The sequence below is a fragment of the Raphanus sativus genome, chromosome 1 (assembly GCF_000801105.2).
Source record: "Raphanus sativus cultivar WK10039 chromosome 1, ASM80110v3, whole genome shotgun sequence".
Lineage (NCBI taxonomy): Eukaryota > Viridiplantae > Streptophyta > Magnoliopsida > Brassicales > Brassicaceae > Raphanus > Raphanus sativus.
The window spans coordinates 15,891,056-15,910,214 of record NC_079511.1 but is presented as its reverse complement, the minus strand read 5'-3'; the positions used below and the strand labels follow the sequence as shown (position 1 = coordinate 15,910,214).

At 37.1% G+C, this 19,159-nt stretch overlaps 2 protein-coding genes across 2 annotated transcripts; one reads left to right on the top strand and one right to left on the bottom strand.

Moving 5' to 3' along the window:
* The first annotated feature begins 670 nt into the window (after positions 1-670).
* LOC108846547 (putative F-box protein At1g33530) lies at positions 671-1,814 on the top strand. Its single transcript, XM_018619777.2, has one exon. The coding sequence runs from the start codon at positions 750-752 to the stop codon at positions 1,761-1,763; it is 1,014 nt and encodes a 337-aa protein (XP_018475279.2). The 5' UTR covers positions 671-749; the 3' UTR covers positions 1,764-1,814.
* A 14,449-nt stretch (positions 1,815-16,263) lies between these two features.
* Positions 16,264-18,031, bottom strand: LOC108860211 (uncharacterized). The gene is made up of 8 exons (XM_018634117.2): positions 17,963-18,031; positions 17,815-17,863; positions 17,650-17,727; positions 17,358-17,405; positions 16,869-16,946; positions 16,714-16,757; positions 16,473-16,634; positions 16,264-16,387 (listed from the first exon to the last, which is right to left on the bottom strand). Exons 2-7 carry the CDS (start codon positions 17,831-17,833, stop codon positions 16,485-16,487), a joined length of 417 nt encoding a protein of 138 aa, XP_018489619.1. The 5' UTR covers positions 17,834-17,863; positions 17,963-18,031; the 3' UTR covers positions 16,264-16,387; positions 16,473-16,484.
* Positions 18,032-19,159: the final 1,128 nt, after the last annotated feature.

Sequence of the window (19,159 nt, the reverse complement as noted above, 5' to 3'; positions counted from 1 at the left end):
AAGAGTTCAAAAATATTTATACTATTACTTTTGAAAAGTGATTTTTTCTCTCATGTTAAAGATTAGAACGTTTAAACCCTTAATAAATATAAACTTAGATTATTAATATATAATTATCCATAAATTAAAAATGAATTTTATTAATTTGATAATGATCATTATCTTAAAAGATTTCTTTATTATGTTATCTAAAAATATTTTACATTATAATATTTAAAACTAAATTTAAGTATCTGGATATAAGTTTATGTACATATGAATTTTTCAAGTTTATTTTATGTAATAAAAGTTATTTTATTAAAATTAGTAAAAATTATTACATAACTTTTTTAATATTGAATTAATCATTAAATATTTCAAAGTGTGAAAATAAAGTATTCTAATGGTTGTTGAATTATAATATATATTTACAACGTTTTATAAAATTATTAACCCCACAAATGCGGGCAAAACACCTAGTAATTTAGTATTTTGTTGTTAAATGAAAGCTAATTCGTGAGTCTTAAATGTGTGCGTTTTTTGTGGTTAAAACTTGTCTAATAGTTATAGTAGTAAGGAAAAGGAAAATTTAGCAAAGCTGATAAAAGGAAATAACATTGTCACCGAATGTATCATGCTGCAATAAATATCCATTATTCATCCCTTCAAATTCCAACCCGCCTCTCTTCGGAGTCTTCTTCTCGAGTTGTTGCTGGAATTCTATATACCAAGAAAGAAAAAGAAAGAGTTAGTTTTCCTCTCTGCTCAACATGGTTTTATCAATGGTGAAACAAGAAAGGGAATGCAAAATCTTTAGCTGTAGCGAAACCACTCTTTCTGTTGAGATGCCAGAGGATATAGTAGAAGAGATTCTTCACCGCATTCCAGCGAGGTTTCTGTTACGATGGAAAGCAGTTTCGAAAGGGTGGAAATCATTGATCGAATCTGGCCATCTAGCAGAGAAACACCTCCGTCGCCGTCAAAAACTGTACGGAGCCGAAGAGTTTAAAATCACTTTCGAAAGCTCCGACGACTCCGACTCGAGAGGCTTCGTTGCCAAGACTTTCACAAAATATGAGGGATTACCAGACAACATAAAATCACAAGTTCTTCCTCGAGTTCCTGGGTCTTGTGATGGTTTGGTCTGCGTCTACGATTTAATGAACGTTTATCTTACCAATCCTATGACACATGTGAAACGGAAACTTGCTCTTTCTCAACGTACCAAACTTTCAGTTGGATTCGGGAGAGATGTTGTGACAGGAGAATACAAAGTGGTTGTTGCTTATAGCTTCGATGATGACAGAGTGGAGATTATGGTTTTCGATCTTAGCACCAGCAAGTGGAGGCCGAGATACAAAACCGCTGGTCCAGTGCCTCTTTCTTTCAATCTAATTAACCCTAAAAGAAACCCAGTCTTTGTAAACGGCTCACTCTTCTGGTTGTGTGCACGTGGCCATTCGGACATACTTGTCATGAGTCTTCACACTGAGAAGTTCCGTACGCTGTCGCAACCTAAGGACATTGATGTGTCGTCCAATGTCATTTACATGTGGAGTCGCGAGGACCGTCTCTGTGTCTCTGATTTAAGACAACTAAGGGATTCGGACGTTTGGGTTCTTGTGCAAGACGAAGTTACAAAGAGGTGGGAGAGAACTAGATTTGCTTCCGCCGATTCTGCCATCTCTACTGTCATTCCTCCACATAAGTTGAATTCCGCTTGGTTTTCACCGACCTTGGTTTCTCCTTACCAGTTCTCGTCCAGAACAACTCTTATGCGTTAGCTCTTTGTGACATTATAATGTTCACAAGAAACTGACTGTATATCAGTTTGATTTTTGATAAACTCAATATAAATTTTTACACTTAAAATTATAGTATTGTTTTTAATGGATTGACTTGTTCATCAAGCAAAGCTTATCATGGATAAATGTTTATAAGATCATACAAAATGATGTCAAAATCTGAAGTTCTACCTCAATATAACTATTTTTGATATCGATTATAGGTATGTCGATTGAACTGAGTAATCGTATTCTTCGCCCTATTTCTTTAAGTCAGATATTTATGTTTCATTAAAGCAATGAGGACATAGTACATTTAAGAGATCCATAAGAGATTTGTGTTTGAGATACATGGACAAGGAAGACGATGTCTCAATTGAACTTTGACTATAAGTGAACACACAAATGTGTTTTTAATAAGTCTGGATATCTGGATCGGGTTTGGGTAGGATCTGATCGGGTCATGGATCTATCGGATAAATGAATTCTATATCAAATAGGTATTTGTAAATTTCGATTTGGGCCACCTCCAGATTATAGAATCTCGATCTCAAGAACACACAAAACAATAACTCAAAATAAGAAACTCATCTTATTAATCTCTTGAGGAAACTAACTCAAAACCTCAAGCTCTCAAACTCTCAATCACAAACTCATATGTTATGCAACATTATATGCATCTCCTTATATATAACTCAATATTTCCTAAACTCATTAGGAATCACAAATAGATATTTTCCTATTCTATAACTCAAGTTTAATCCAACATTAATCCAACATTCTCCTCCTTAAGCTTGAACTCCATTCTCGATAAATCTTCAATCTCAATAAGACCTCTCATCTCTTTGAACTTCAGTATCCCAAATGCTTTCGTCAAGGTGTCTACTCTCGGTTCACTTTCACGTATACACTTTACCTTGATCAAGTCATACTCAACACAATCCTGTATGATGTGATATAAGGCCTGCTTCACGACTTCATGACCAGTCATGTTGTCAGCTTCGTATAGCGATAACTCATCAATCTCTTGTTTACTCCAACACCACGTAATTGGACTTTCATGAACATAAGAATTTTGCCATGCCGCACTCTTGCCATCATCCGCATCAACTCTATGATTACCATCACTATCTCCAACAATTGGTATATTAGAAGCTGCAAGTATCTTCACAGTAACTTCACGTGACAATTTGTATCTTTGCATATCTCTACTTATCACCCCTACATATAAAGATAGATCCGATCTCGTCGTATATCTAAAATGACAAAGACAGCTCTTATTCCTCATGTATCTTGTAGCACATTCAGTTGTAGCACATTCAGTTAGTGTATGTACCATACTGCAATTCTCCATTCCACTCTCTTCGAGATTACTCATGTCGAAACTCAATGCCATCTCCGACTTAAAAACTTCAGTGGCTATATCATCTAATGCAACTCTGAGGTTCTCTAACTTCTTACATTCTTCAATCTCAATTTGGATATCTTCTCTTCTATATCGACACATACACCATTGCCTCTCTAGCTTCTTTCTTTTGACCATTTGCTCTTCGACCGAATCCCTCAACTCAGCCCATTCTTTCTGCTTTCGTTTACAATCCAATTGGATCTCCAGCCTCTCATAATCCATCCTCTTTAGTTCCACTTGAACATGTTTCAATTCTTTATTTTCTGATTTCTTGAGAGGCTGTATATGCTCCTTTTCTAACTTCTTCTCTCTCTTTCTCCAAGAATCTTCAAATTCTTCTCGTTTGTTTTCAATAAAATACTCCAGCTCTTTTTTCTGCATCTCAATATCCAAAAATAGGTCCAGCACATATCCCAAGGTGTTTCGACAAGACACATAAAGCTTGTTAAGAGGACAAATCCAAATGCCCCTGAGCATTCGAGAGACTGCGTACATGATATCGTGGCCATGACGGTGAAGAAAGGAGTCTTGTTGGCCTTTGTAGATTACACGCTTCTCCGTCCACGGAACCTTTGTGTAACGACCCGAATTTTTGTTTCAGTATCTGTTAGCATGCTAACGACCGTGCATTTACTTAAGACCCAGAGTTTGTCTATAAATAGCCACTTCTTAATCTTTGCAAGATTTTTTTCTCCACCTGCAAACAAGGAAAAAGAAAATGAGAAGTTGAGAGAGAGAGTTCAAGAAAAAAAGAATAAGAAACCTTTGAAGTCAAGCCACTAGAGAGTTTTAATCATCAATGGAGCTCGCCATCGACCACTGCATGCCACGACCAAGTCGAGCTCGTCCCCACCGTTCACAACAGCAAGAAACCGCCGGAGACCACCATGCTTTTAAGCTTTGTTTCGGCCGTTTTGGTAAATCGACCATATCTTCTTAACCGTTGCGAATCTGGTGCATGCAAAGCCGCCATCGCGTTCCTCTCGTCAAGACGAATCCGTAGCCACCAGAATCGCCTGAATCGAAGCTCGGACGAAGCCGTACGCGTCCTCCGAAGTTTCGCCGGAAATCGCCAACGCCACCACCGGACTACCGCTTCTCCGCTGCAGTTCACCACCGTCGCCGCCGCCGGAACACCGCTACTCCGCTGCCGGAACACCGCTTCTCCGCTGCCGGACCGCCGTTGCCGCCAGTAAGCATCCGCCGTCACCACCAGTGACAGCCGCCGGTGACTCGGTCAACTCGGCCGAGTCAACTCAGCGGGTCAACTCGGTTGACTCGGTAAACCGGTCGGTTGACTGGTTTGACCCGGTTTAAATTAATTTCAAACGGTTTGATCGGTTAGGCTAAACCGGTCGGTTATGTCAAATTGACTTCTGGTCAAGGGTTGACCGGATTGACCATTGACCAGCGAGTTGACTTTTCTGTAGACTTTGACCAGACTTGTTTTCATCCGTTCGAAGGGCGTTCTGACCTGAAATTTCGCCCTGATTTCAGATTTGGAGTCTATTTGAGCATATGTAGTTCATAGATACCACTTCTCTACATTTTCTAAGGTGAGGGCTATTCCCGAACTTCTCGTATGCGGCTTAGGACCTTTAATAATTATAATTTATTTTTAATATGTTCTGTCTGCGTGAAATCGAGTCTGTCATTGCTTGATTAGTTATTTATGTTCTTTGCTTAAACCGGAAATAGGTTGTTAGATGGTTCAACATTGATTGCTTCACTTAATGAAATTCTTGTATGCTTTACTTAGTTAGAATTGTTTGTAGACGGCTACAGGAAGGTGTTCCTGTATGTCATGTTGTGTGGAGGGTACGGCCAGTTCAGTCGACCGGCTGGACCGTATTCTGGAGGTGTTGATGAATCGTCTGAGGGCGGTGTACGAGCACTATCTCGAGTGGTTGTTACATTTTTGGCCTGTTAGTGGGCAGCGAGTGCGCACCTCGCGTATGACCATTGTTTGTTGTTTGGGTACTTTAGGTACCGTGTTTGACATGTATTAGATTTTAATTATCCTTATTCAGAGTGTTATGACCGGGTCCACGGACTTCGGGGTAGCACCCCATACTTCACTGAGCGATTCCCCTATCGCTCACCCCTCCTTTCTTTCCCCTTTCAGGTGAGACAAACAAGAAGTTGATATTTGGACGGACTTGGTGCTACATGGCTTTCCTTCGGATTTTATTTTGGGCTTGGGCTGAGAGTATAGTTAGGTATATGGTCTTTTGTATTTCCCGATATTTTTGGTGGCCCGTTGTCCACAGTGAGGTGGAGACTGGTGTCACATTGTTATTTGTTGAGGTGTCGGTTGACACGTGGCCATTTAGTTAGAAAGTGACGGGACTGACATTTTTGGTATCAGAGCGCGGTTCCGTCCCGGTTCCATCCCGGGATGGCGGTCAGGGGATTCGGTTTTCAAAGTTTTAAAATATTTTATATAATATATAATAATAATAAAAGAAAAAGTTTTTGGAAATTCTTTTAGCACCATTTTGTCCAGTTATTACTAACTCAATTGTCTCTTTTTATGACGATGAGTAAAATCATCCTCATTTCTCCTTCGGCTAACAGAGATCTACCAGATGTTCAACAAATGGGTGCCATCACAGTTTGTCAGATTGCCTAAGGATTTACCAGTTTCTTCTGCCATTATTCCGAGGTGGTTTCAGAGTGGATATATGACGTTTCTGCCACCGCCCAATTTCAAGTAATCATCCACGAGTTTTTGTTACATGATTTTTATGTGATGTGAGGTTTGAGCCATTGGTTGGCATGTGTTGCTTTTGTGTACGAGTATATTGATTATTTTGGAGGGGTCTATAAACTCGTGGAGATTGCTTTTGGATTAGGGTGCGGCAACTTGCGTTGTGTTGATATTGGAGTACACTTGCATGCTTGCCAGTTTTGGTTGTGTTGATCATTTCAGAGAGGTGTCAGTTTGGACCACTGGCATAGGACATTGGGAGCTATTTATATTCATCGGAGTTGTACTAGTCGTACGTGGAGAGGTCGAGTTATTCAGAGATTCGTCAGAGTTGGAGTTGAGTTTTATGATGTCTTTCTTAAAGTGGATTGGTTTTCATGGCATCAAGTATTGTTGATTTGTCAGAGCGCAAGAGTTCAGATTCTTGGAGTAGAGGTTGTTATTATTGCTTTATACTGAGGAGTTATTGATAGAGAGGCAAATTGGATTTTTGGCGACCATTTCGATGGTAAAGGATGATGGACGACATTAGTTGCATGACCTTCTAGTTATTGCAGAATATAGGGATGTATTTGGGGTTTTGTAAGGCCATCACTTGATAGAGGAAACATTTTTGCGATTGAGTTTGAAGCAAGGATAACACCGGTTTCACGGGTTCAATACAGATCAGTGCCAGTATAGATGGCCTAGCTGAAAAGACAGATGGAAAAATAAATCAGACCAGAGTTTTACTAAGCCGAGTACTTCACCGTGGTCCGTGGGGAGCGCCAGTATTGATCGTTAAGAAGAAACATGAAGTTTTCATGATTTGTATCGACTAAAGAGGCTTGAACATGTAGCCATTAAAGATAGTTACCGCTTTCGTGTTTTGATGAGTTATTGGATTAAGCTGCATGGAGATTTATCGTTTTTCGAAGATTGACTTGGCATCGGGATACCATCAGATTGTCACAGCTGAAGATTATATACGGAATACGGTTTTCCGTACATGTTGTGGATATTATGAGATTGTAATGATATCATTTGGGGAGACGAATGCTTGAATATCATTCATGGAAGTTAAGTATAAATTCTTTCATCAGCACTTGGATAAGTGCGTGATTGTATTTATTGACGACACCTTGATATATTTCTGGAGTATAGAGGAGCATGTTAAGCATTTCAGATTTTGTATTTGACGCAGTAAGATCAAGTCATTGCATAAGCATCGAGTCGGATGAGTAACATGGATATGGAGCATTTTGGAGGAACAATGGATACTACAGTTGCATGTGTTTTGGACAAGAGTTTGAAGCGGAAGCTAGAGATTTATTGAGTGTCTATCAGAGTTGTTTCTTAGATTGATTATGCAGTATTTGCGTGGAGATGCGCTAGTATGGTGCAAAGGAGTACGATGGAGTCACATTGGACATGATAAAGTTACCTTTGCAGATTTATCCGAGAGTCGACATGAAGTACTTTGCAGAAGAAGCTATGGGTAGGAAGAAGAGCGCCATCGAGCATGTAAACCAAAGAACCATGATTATCAAGGAATATGAGATTGGGATCAGTAGACTTTGAAGATTTTCTAGAGGTGGCATTTCAGCAGGAGAACTAATTAGATAATTTTGGATGAGATGCGAGTAGAGCTTCACACCAGATGTTGTTACGTCAATCACTGCAGATTGAAAGATTTAATGGAGAAAGCTACTCATCAGGAGGTAAGTCTAGCAGAGAAACAAGAACTTTTTTTAGCAGATTAGACTAAATCTAGAAGGGGACCATAGTCCCAGAAGTGAGCAGAAAGCTAGTATGGGATACCGAGTTGTCCCCATTGCCATCACCGTCATAGTGGAAAGTGTACTAAGTATTTATGTTTGTGGTCAGTTTGGACATATTTCAAGGCTAATCATCCTACGCGCGACTTGGAGTTAGAAACAATTGTATTTGCATTAAAGTCTGGAGACGGTAATTATGCGGAAAGGAAGTTGAGGTTCATTGGGATCATCAGAATCTAAAATATAGTTTCACTCATTAAAACTTGTACTTTGGATAGTACATATAATTTCTGTTGGTAGCAGACTGCAGATTGGATATCAAGATCAACCATGTGGTGAATGCCTTGAATAGGCACATGAGCAATGTCTTAGGAAACCAAAAGGTTAAGGAGCCTACTACGACACTTGCAAGTTTTGGATTATGTGCAGTTCAGTAGAGTAGGATATAACTAGTTTTGAAGCACTAGACATGAAGATTTACAATGGAGAATACACCAAGCACAGGTTAGCGACATGGCTTTAGTTAAGCAGATCAGGTTTGAGATATTTGGATATTCTACAGTTTCGAGCGGGATATACTTGCACTGAAACCAAGTTTTTGTGTTGAACGATAAGCTGTTAAGAAAAGGATCTTACTGCAAGCACACCACTTGCGTGTCCCTATCTACCCGAAAAACGTTAAGGAATTCAAAGATATGAAGTGTAATTATCATCAGACTAGTATGAAAAAGGTTGTATCTACATTGCATCGCAGCACCAGACATGCCAGATGATTCTGTATGAGGATGAGTTACCTATCATTATTATGTTGAGCTTGCTTTTATCAGAGTGGAAACGAGGTTTGGTGATTATGGTTATTGTTACTGGATTGTCGACCACTTCATGTGAAAAGGGTACCATGTGGGTAGTCTTGGATAGACTCACTAAGTAAGTTCATTTCTTAATAATTAAGGAAACAAACAGAACTAATCAGTTGTATTATATGGAGTTCTCGCCAGCTTTGTATCAGATCGGGGAGCGTGGTTTATGTCGGCATTTTGGAGAATTTCTCAAAAGGCAATTAGGACAATACTTATTTGAGTACGATTTATCACCCGCAGCTAGTCAATCAGACATAAAAGACCATTCAGATGTTAGTGGAATTGCTCAGGGCTTGTGTCTTTCAGTGGGAAGGAAGCTCGAGGACATCTACCTCTCGCACATTTCAGTTACAATCATAGCTATCATTTGACTATTAGGTGGGCACCATATGAAGCTCTTTATGGTAAGCCTTACCCTACACCACTTTTGGACAAAAGTGGGAGAGCAACAAGTTATAGGACCATCAATGGTTCAAAAGAGAGTAGAGCAAATGGAAATGCTCAAGAGTTCAACCTTACGACGCCCATGACCGTCAGCGAAATACAGTTAAGCACCGCAAGAATCTGGAGCTTCAGGTAAGCGATCGAGTACACCCGAAGATCAGGAAATTTCAGGGATGATCTAAGATTCATAAGTTAAAAAGATTAAACCGAGGTATTCAAGACCATATACTATTGTGGAGCGGATTGGAACATTTGATTAAATATTGGATTTATCAAGAAGAGATATCAGACTTCTAAGACGTGGTTCATATGTTTGTTTTGAAAAAAAAAATCGTGATTGAGCCAGAGCTCAATTTACGGTAGCCAACAGATGACTTCCGAGAGATTGTGTGCATCTTATCAACCAGTGGAGATTAGAGGTCGTCAAGTGAAAGTATTTAATGGGTTGTCGACTATGTATGTCAAGAATTCATTTGAAAAGAGATGAGATTAAATAGGAGGCCTCAGGGACATAGCAGATGGATTATTCAGAGATTTGTTAGTTGATATTGAGGAGTCAACGGAAAACTCGAATTCGAGGACGAATTCCTTATTAGTGGGGGAGAATTGTAACGACCCGAATTTTGATTTCAGTATCTGTTAGCATGCTAACGGCCGTGCATTTACTTAAGACCCAGAGTTTGTCTATAAATAACCACTTCTTAATCTTTGCAAGATTTTTTTCTCCACCTGCAAACAATGAAAAAGAGAATGAGAAGTTGAGAGAGAGAGTTCAAGAAAAAGAGAATAAGAAACCTTTGAAGTCAAGCCACTAGAGAGTTTTAATCATCAATGGAGCTCGCCATCGACCACTGCATACCACGACCAAGACGAGCTCGTCCCCACCATTCACAACAGCAAGAAACCGCCGGAGACCACCATGCTTTTAAGCTTTGTTTCGGCCGTTTTGGTAAATCGACCATATCTTCTTAACCGTTGCGAATCTGGTGCATGAAAAGCCGCCATCGTGTTCCTCTCGTCAAGATGAATCCGTAGCCACCAGAATCGTCGGAATCGGAGCTCGGACGAAGCCGTACGCGTCCTCCGAAGTTTCACCGGAAATCGCCAACGCCACCACCGGACCACCGCTTCTCCGCCGCAGTTCGCCACCGTCGCCGCCGCCGGAACACCGCTTCTCCGCTGCCGGACCGCCGTTGCCGCCAGTAAGCATCCGCCGTCACCATCGGTGACAGCCGCCGGTGACTCGCCGGTGACTCGGTCAACTCGGCCGAGTCAACTCAGCGGGTCAACTCGGTTGACTCGGTAAACCGGTCGGTTGACTGGTTTGACCCGGTTTAAATTAATTTCAAACGGTTTGATCGGTTAGGCTAAACCGGTTGGTTATGTCAAATTGACTTCTGGTCAAGGGTTGACCGGATTGACCATTGACCAGCGAGTTGACTTTTCTGTAGACTTTGACCAGACCCGTTTTCATCCGTTCGAAGGGCGTTCTGACCCGAAATTTCGCCCTGATTTCAGATTTGGAGTCTATTTGAGCATCTGGAGTTCTTAGATATCACTTCTATACATTTTCTAAGGTGAGGGCTATTCCCGAACTTCTCGTATGCGGCTTAGGACCTTGAATAATTTTAATTTTTTTTAATATGTTCTGTCTGCGTGAAATCGAGTCTGTCATTGCTTGATTAGTTATTTAGGTTATTTGCTTAAACCGAAAATAGGTTGTTAGATGGTTCAACATTGATTGCTTCACTTAATGAAATTCTTGTATGCTTTACTTAGTTAGAATTGTTTGTAGACGGCTACAAGAAGGTGTTCCTGTATGTCATGTTGTGTGGAGGGTACGGCCAGTTCAGTCGACCGGCTGGACCGTATTCTGGAGGTGTCGATGAATCGTCTGAGGGCGGTGTACGAGCACTATCTCGAGTGGTTGTTACATTTTTGGCCTGTTTGTGGGCAGCGAGTGCGCACCTCGCGTAGGACCATTGTTTGTTGTTTGGGTACTTTAGGTACCGTGTTTGACATGTATTAGATTTTAATTATCCTTATTCAGAGTGTTATGACCGGGTCCACGGACTTCGGGGTAGCACCCCATACTTCACTGAGCGATTCCCCTATCGCTCACCCCTCCTTTCTTTCCCCTTTCAGGTGAGACAAACAAGAAGTTGATATTTGGACGGACTTGGTGCTACATGGCTTTCCTTCGGATTTTATTTTGGGCTTGGGCTGAGAGTATAGTTAGGTATATGGTCTTTTGTATTTCCCGATATTTTTGGTGGCCCGTTGTCCACAGTGAGGTGGAAACTGGTGTCACATTGTTATTTGTTGAGGTGTCGGTTGACACGTGGCGATTTAGTTAGAAAGTGACGGGTGTGACACTTTGCCTTTAGCTCGATTATGTGGTGGGGCGCCTCCACTGTGTCGTTTTTGTTGGCGTAGATCACTATCGTTTTCCCTCCATACATCATCCTCACGAAGATCTGCAACCGAGTCGACTCAGAACGATTCATTGACTGGGCGCTGACCTCAAGCCTCTTCATCTTGTTGAGGAGATTCTTTCCGTCGTTGTTGTCAAGCTTTTGTTTGTGCAGATTCCTCAATGAATCTTTTTCCTCCGGGATGTTATCAAACTTGCCTCTGAGATACATTGAGAAAGTCTCCTTTTGACAATTAATGGACTCTGCTTCCTTTCGTAACTCTTCCCCTTTTACATCAAAGTGTTCCCACTCAATCTCCTCCTGAAGCTTACTCACTTCATCATGTGTTATCAACCAATCTTCCATCTGTTTCTTCAAGTTGACATCTGTTTCTCTGAGTTTTTCTTGCTCAAGTCTCTTTGCCACTATAGAAATTTCTATCTCTTCTTCCTTCTCCTTGAGTGCTCTCTGAAGTGTATTTATCTCATCATATTGTCTCTTGATAATCTCGTTGGCTTGGCCTAAGAGCTGTGACGTGGTTTCAGATTCAGAAACAACCACAGAAACCTTCTCCTTTTTGATTGGAAAATCAACACGCGTTTGATTCGTCTCTTGTTCTTTGATGTGAAAAGACTCCTGTATATCAGCAAGCTTCTCGTATCTTTCCCCAAGCTTATGTTTTAACCATTTAATCTCTCTGGCCTGTGAAGTTAAGCTCGCCCGCTTCAACTCCTTTTGTTGGCTCTCATGCTTCAAAGAACCTTCAAATATTATTTCATCAATCTTGAGATCCTTTGCTTCTTTTTTTTCTTTGCAGGTCCACTGGTCAAAGACTCCAATATAGGTAACACAAAATCCAATGTTTTACCCTGACCAGTACGAGCCCGTCCAACAAGATCAGTATCATCAAGAACCATATCAAAAATAGTGGCTTGAATCGGGAAAAGAACTTCAATACCCTTCTCCTTAAACTTCTCCCTCAATGAATCCGAGGTTCGCCAATCTGAAACAGCATTAGTGATATTGGTTTTTACATCTTCCACACTCAGCTTTTTCTTCTTGCTGCTCTTTTTCTTTGAATCATTCTTTTTAACATCATTGTTCTGCCCTGTAGCTAGATACTCAAGGTCACGTACCAAAAAATCTATCCACTCATAGATTTTATCAACTCTGATCTCCTCCTCTAGGTCAGAAGCTTCTTCGTCGGATTCGCCTTCTTTATCCTTACTGATTTTTTCTTCATACAGAAAGTAGCCCCTCTTCCAATCTTTCTCTATTCTTTTATAATATTTTTCACTGTCTCTGAGTGCTAAAGGATCTCTCATAATCTCATCTTTCTTCTTAGTCTCCATAGTTATTATGTCAACCTTTACAACAAACTCAAATTCAATGCTACTCCATAGATTTGTTGTATGCGTCTTCCAGTTAGAACTCAAGCCGTTGATCAAGTTCTTGACTTTCTTTAAGTCAGCCTCTAGATCCTCTCTTTGTACCTTCTCCTTATTTTTCTTCTTTTTCTTCTTAGGTTTGCGCGCTGTATTTACCAAATCACAATCATCAAAACGCTTCCTCTTTCCCGTTCCTCTCTTAACACCACCATCATCATCACTGTTGACACGTTCCTTCTCATGGCTTCGACTTCCATCATTAACTTTTGAGTTTTCGATGTTTACTATCTCATCACCACCAGATACTATCCTCTGCTTCTTTTTCTTTATAGACTTGTGATCTGCTATGTTTCCTTTAGATTGAACTGCAGCCTTTGTCATTGTCATCTCTTTATCAGTGTCAGGCTCCGATGAGTCTAAGTTGAATAAATTTTCCGCCATAATCATTATAATTCGCCGTGATGATGATATGATCGAAATATCCCCCATGGTTTAGTAAGCTTTATTCTCCACGTTTAGAGCTTTTTAACCTGATGCTCTGATACCAAATATAGAATCTCGATCTCAAGAACACACAAAACAATAACTCAAAATAAGAAACTCATCTTATTAATCTCTTGAGGAAACTAACTCAAAACCTCAAGCTCTCAAACTCTCAATCACAAACTCATATGTTATGCAACATTATATGCATCTCCTTATATAAACTCAATATTTCCTAAACTCATTAGGAATCACAAATAGATATTTTCCTATTCTATAACTCAATAGAAATTAGGTAACTTGCATCCCAAGTTATTTCTCAAGTTTCCTTTTTCATTCAAGCTTAATCCAGCACAGATATGTGTGTTGGAATGGTTAAGATCGGTTTACCTTCAATACTTTGTTCTGCAAGCGATGAAGATGCTACTAAGTTGCGGTGATATCTGCGGACTGCGGGTGCATATATAGTTGATACTTCAGTCGAGTTCCCAGTTTTTTCTTGGATTAATGGATGGTAAAAAGTGGAAGACAAAGACAGTGGGCAAATAACCGCCAGATGTTTAGAACTTCCATCAGGTTTACAACAAAACATAGGATTATGAGAGAGAGAGACTCAAGCATTTGGATGTTCAAGCAAGACATGAGTAAGGAAGGAATTCATATTCAAATATATGGACATACATATATGCATGGGATATATGTCTGTTTCGGTGAAACAGTTTTGGATAGTTTTTATTAATCAGAGATATGAGTTATCTTCATTGTTTTTTAAACAATGTTTCAGATAGATGCAAAGTTTGTGGATGGTCTCTTGAATCTGGTCTACCGCTTTCTGTTCAACAGAATGCAATTATGCAAGGTACCTTACTATGATTATTTGAATTTATGTTTTTTTCCTTTTGTTTAATAGTTGTAACTCTACAAATTTCTTGGTTGTGTAGACATTTTAACATTATAATTGATAATTTGCAACAGTTAGAGATGTTCTTGGATCAAAACTCGATGAGATTATGGACCGATATCGATGAACATTGTAAAGAACATGCCGATCCAGAAGACTACAAATTCACCAATAGAATATTTCACGCATTCACTAAATAGTTTCAATCATTACTTTGGTTTTTTTGTCGTAACATTATTTTGGTTAAAAGGTATTAAGTATTTATATAGTTCTTTCCCCATAAGGGAAAATCACAAAACCAAGAAAAAATGATTCCAAATTTTAGTTTCAGCTAAATTTGTTTCAGATAATAGAATTAGTAGATATACTCCGTGCTTTTAAATAGAAGGAAAAACAAAGGCAAACAAAAATATTTTCTAAAAACGAACAAAAAGGTAAAAATATGATTTGATGTATAGTAATTTCTTAATAAGTTTTGGGTCATATTAATATTCCGATTCCATTAGTTCATCAACGTAAGTAAATGTAGAACCTCTTGTCAGGACAGTTTGTATGAAAATGTACTAATTATGATAAGCATCTATTCTATTAAATTTGCAGTGTGACCTATTGATACATGTTAGATCCAATTATTTACAATCTACTTTTTGAAATAATTAACTGCCAATATTTAATATATACTTTTTACACATCTATTATATGCTTTGATTTCCACATATCTGATACCATCTTTTATATATATTATCAATAACAATTAATAACATTTATATTCATAGTATCAAGAACTGTGCTTACAAATAAATACATAACTATGCCAACTTTAAATATTGGATTGTTTGAATAAAAATATAGAACAATTCAAATCATTTTAAATTTATGGATAAAAATTGTTTCTGGGTCATTTTGTTTATAAATAATATTTTTAGTACGTATATTTAGGTATTTAGAAATTAAATATAATTAATGTATGTGGGTATATAATTTTATTTTAAAATTTTGGATATCAAGTTGCATAACTATACATTTTTGTTATATGCATTTCAGAAATTATTTTTAAACTTTGTTCATAGATATTACAATATATTATATTTTCTTATTAGTTACCTAATATAATTAGTCAAGAATATTTGTATTCAAAAAATCCGATTTGGAATCGACCCGAAAATCGAAATTTCATACTCTATTAAACATGTTTATATATTTGAAATGGTTATTAAAATATTATATTTGAAAACCAATTATACTCAATCCGCACCAAAAACCGAACAAATTTTTGAAAAATATTTGAAATTTTGTTTTTAATATTCTGTTAATTATATATATATATATATATATATATATATATTAAGAAAATCATATTTAATAAATAATTTTTAATCAAAATAAAAGAATATCAATACTATTAAATTTGGAATATGTCCACTTAATGTTAGTTGAGTCCAACTAAAAAAAAGATATATATAACTGCTTATATGCCCATATAAATATAACTACTTAACCTTTAACCTTATTTAGAGAAAAAAATACGCCAACAACTAACTGGTGGAAAAGACTACTATTTTTTAAGAATACGCAGATAATAACTGGCTGGTCAATTAAACAGTTGCACAACCTTTTTCAAAAGATTCCGAACTGAAATGTGACAGTTTGTTGAATGGACGATATTTTGTTGTTTGTCGCTGGTTACAGCTTGGATTTTATAAAAATTATATTTCTTAAAAATATTAAACAAAAAATATATCCGTCCTTTTTAAATACTTTTTAAAAAATACAGGAATTTAAAAATAATAATTTAAAATTTAAATCATTTATAAGTTTTATTATAAATATATATTTTATAATAATTAAATTAAATTATGATTTTTAAAATATATATAACCCGCAGATAACCATAAAATTAAGCGGAGCGGGTACCAAATTATTTATTTGCGGGTTGTGCGGATCATATTTTTTAACCAAAATAAAACTGAAAATCCGCGGGTTGGTGGGTCAGCGGGCGAGTTCGACCCGTAACCCAGCCTTAGCCTTGCGTATACCGGATCAATTTTAAATTGCTATTATTTAATAAATATATTTTGATTAAAATTTATACACAAATATGATAACAAAAACAGATACAAATATAATCAGAAAGAAAAAACAAATATCAAAAATTAAATTTCAACCAAAAGTATACCCGCCCTTTTAAGGGTGGGTCAAAATCTAGTATACGTAAAATCTAGTATATCCTCCACCGTGTTTTTCTTATAAGATCTTCTCCTGAAAAAAAAACACAAAATTATTAAATGTTTTTTCAGCTTCCTTTAGAGAGATTAGAAAAAAAAAAAGAAAAAAAGAAACATACCTTCTCCGTCTCTCAATCGAACCAGCAGTTAGCGCCAAAAGGATCTCCTCCTACTCCGCCGGTCCACTCCTCCTCCGCCGTCGATAAGTAGAAGAAAAGTTTGGCCAATTCTTTAGCTTTTTTGTCCTCCTCATCTTCAAACAAAAGCTTGAGAGCCTCTCCCTGGCCATGACAAAGAATAGACATTTATCACGGGAATCTCAAGTAACAAAAAAATCATCGAGAGGAGAGACAAGAGTACCTCATCGTCATCACCAACTAGCTTGAGATTGCCATCCTCAAAATCTGTGGAATTCCAAATTAGCATAAGTTCCCACCAAGTAAAACCAAGAGAGATGTTAAATAATAACGGTCCGTTCTGAATAATAACTGTCCGTTCTGAATCCGAAAACTAACCATGAGCGAGATCTTTCTCCATGGTAATCTGCTTCATCTGTTCCTCAGCGGAGACCTTTGCCACTGGATCCTCAACATCTACTCCATGAGCAAAAAAAAGAAAAAAACAGATCAAGAACAAACTAACTTTATCAAAAGACTACTACTCTGACCTCAAAAAAGAGTGTGCTTTAAGGTGAATACAAAGCGCAGATCCAGACGCAAACTAGGTTGACATAATCGGTTCTGAATGCTTATAAACACTCGAATAATCAGATAATAAATCTCATCAAAAAGAGAAGCTGAGTACAAAATGCAGATCCAGAAACAAACTAAACTGACATTAATGGCAATAAACGGTAGAACAATCATATAAGATCTCATTAAAAAAAAAAAAAAGTGCTTATGAAGCCGAAGCTGAGTAAATCAGCCAAACCAAGATCTAAGAAACGCATTCCTGTTTTGAAATAAGGAGTAAACTATTGCATCAGAAAAGGCGAACGAATATACCTTTCGTCTTCGTCATCTCATCTTCAAGTCTCTTCTTCTCAGACGATCCTTCACAATAAGAACAGAGTGAGTGTACAAATTGCAGATCCAGAAAAAAAAAAACTAACTCTAACAAAGGAATGTAATCACAAACACCTAATCTGAGAAAGGACACATGAAACAAAACTAGAAACGTCACACAGAAGAAGTTTACTGCAGAAAACGCTCAAATCTAAAGAATCACAAACCAAATTACTTCCAGTTAGCATAAGTATCAGAGAGAGAGAGAGAGAGAGAGAGAGAGAGAGCTAACCATGAGCGAGAGCTTTCTGGTAGAGACTGCTTTTGATACTCGGCATCATCCTCTGTTCCTCGACGTGATCCTCAACATCTAACATCGCTCGAATCCACATGAACTGTCAGCTAGAAACGGAAGAACAAAATCAAAAGCGAAGAAGAAGAAGGAGGTTTATTATACCAGTCATGCGAGACTCCATCTCTGCTTCACTTTCCGATTACGATTCAACCTAATCATCAGATTCGATTCAAAATATTAGAGAGGAGGAACAGATGAAATCATCAGAATAAATTTGAATCAGATCTTCTTCGTACGAGACCGCTCTCACCTCTGCGGAAAATTTCAAAAGCCGACGAAATTTGAAACTAGCCGGGAAGTGTGACTTGTAAGTTGTAACAGAACCAGATGGGGGAAATTAATAAATATCTTCGACCGGGTCGACCCGCATTAGCAATTTGGGCTCTAATAGGCCTAATTAGGAACTCCACCGAGGCCAGGCCCATAAAGATCTAAACAAGAGAAGCCGCTTTGGGACTTTGCGTTGTTCAGGTTTTACTTGGAATCTCTTTGTCCTAAGAAAAATCGTGATGGCGATCTCCAAATCGTTGTTCAGGTTTTACTTGGAATCTCTTCTCAAAAAACCACAAATAAAAAGGGAAAATATATAACTTTTACTATATGTGTATATATAGCGCTCCTTCGCAAAAAAAAATTGAAGATATTAAATTATTTTAAAAATATTCTTATAAAAAATAATATTTTTTAAATTTGAATATAATAACTTTAATATATATTATTTTATTTACTTTTTATTAAACATTAATAAGGTTTTTTAACTTAAATATCATTTTTTTACAAAAACACATAAATAATAAAAAGGTAAGTATATATATAACAGAAATTAAATAGATTCTACATATAAACGATTTTTTATTATTTGTATTTTTTAGAAACATAAGCAAAAAGAAACATATATATATATATATATATATAAACTTTTGAAGATATAATTGACAAAATAAATTGAAAATAATATAGATATCTTTATTCAAAAATAATAATTTTATTATAGTTATATTTACATCAAAGGATTACTTACTCATGAATAAAATAAAGAAAAATCATTGCTTATTTTAAGAGAATAAAAGTAACTCAATATACCAAAAATAATTATTTGAATTAATATGCAATATAATATTTATAAATCACATATATAATTAAGATGGTAACATGATGATATTTAATATAATTATTTTATCTATCATACATATAAATTACAAAACAACCTAATAGTTACAAACAAACAAAAGAAAATATATAATTCTTTTAATTTACTTATTTCATAAATGTTTGTATCCGTGCATGAGTATATGAAAATCATCTTGTATACCAATTATATATTGCTTATAAAATATTAAACAAATTATAATAGACAGTTATAAGCTAATCCAAACCATAGACATACCTTATCTATTTAGAGTAATTTCGTTTAATAATAAAGATTATCTGAGTCATTTTACACCTA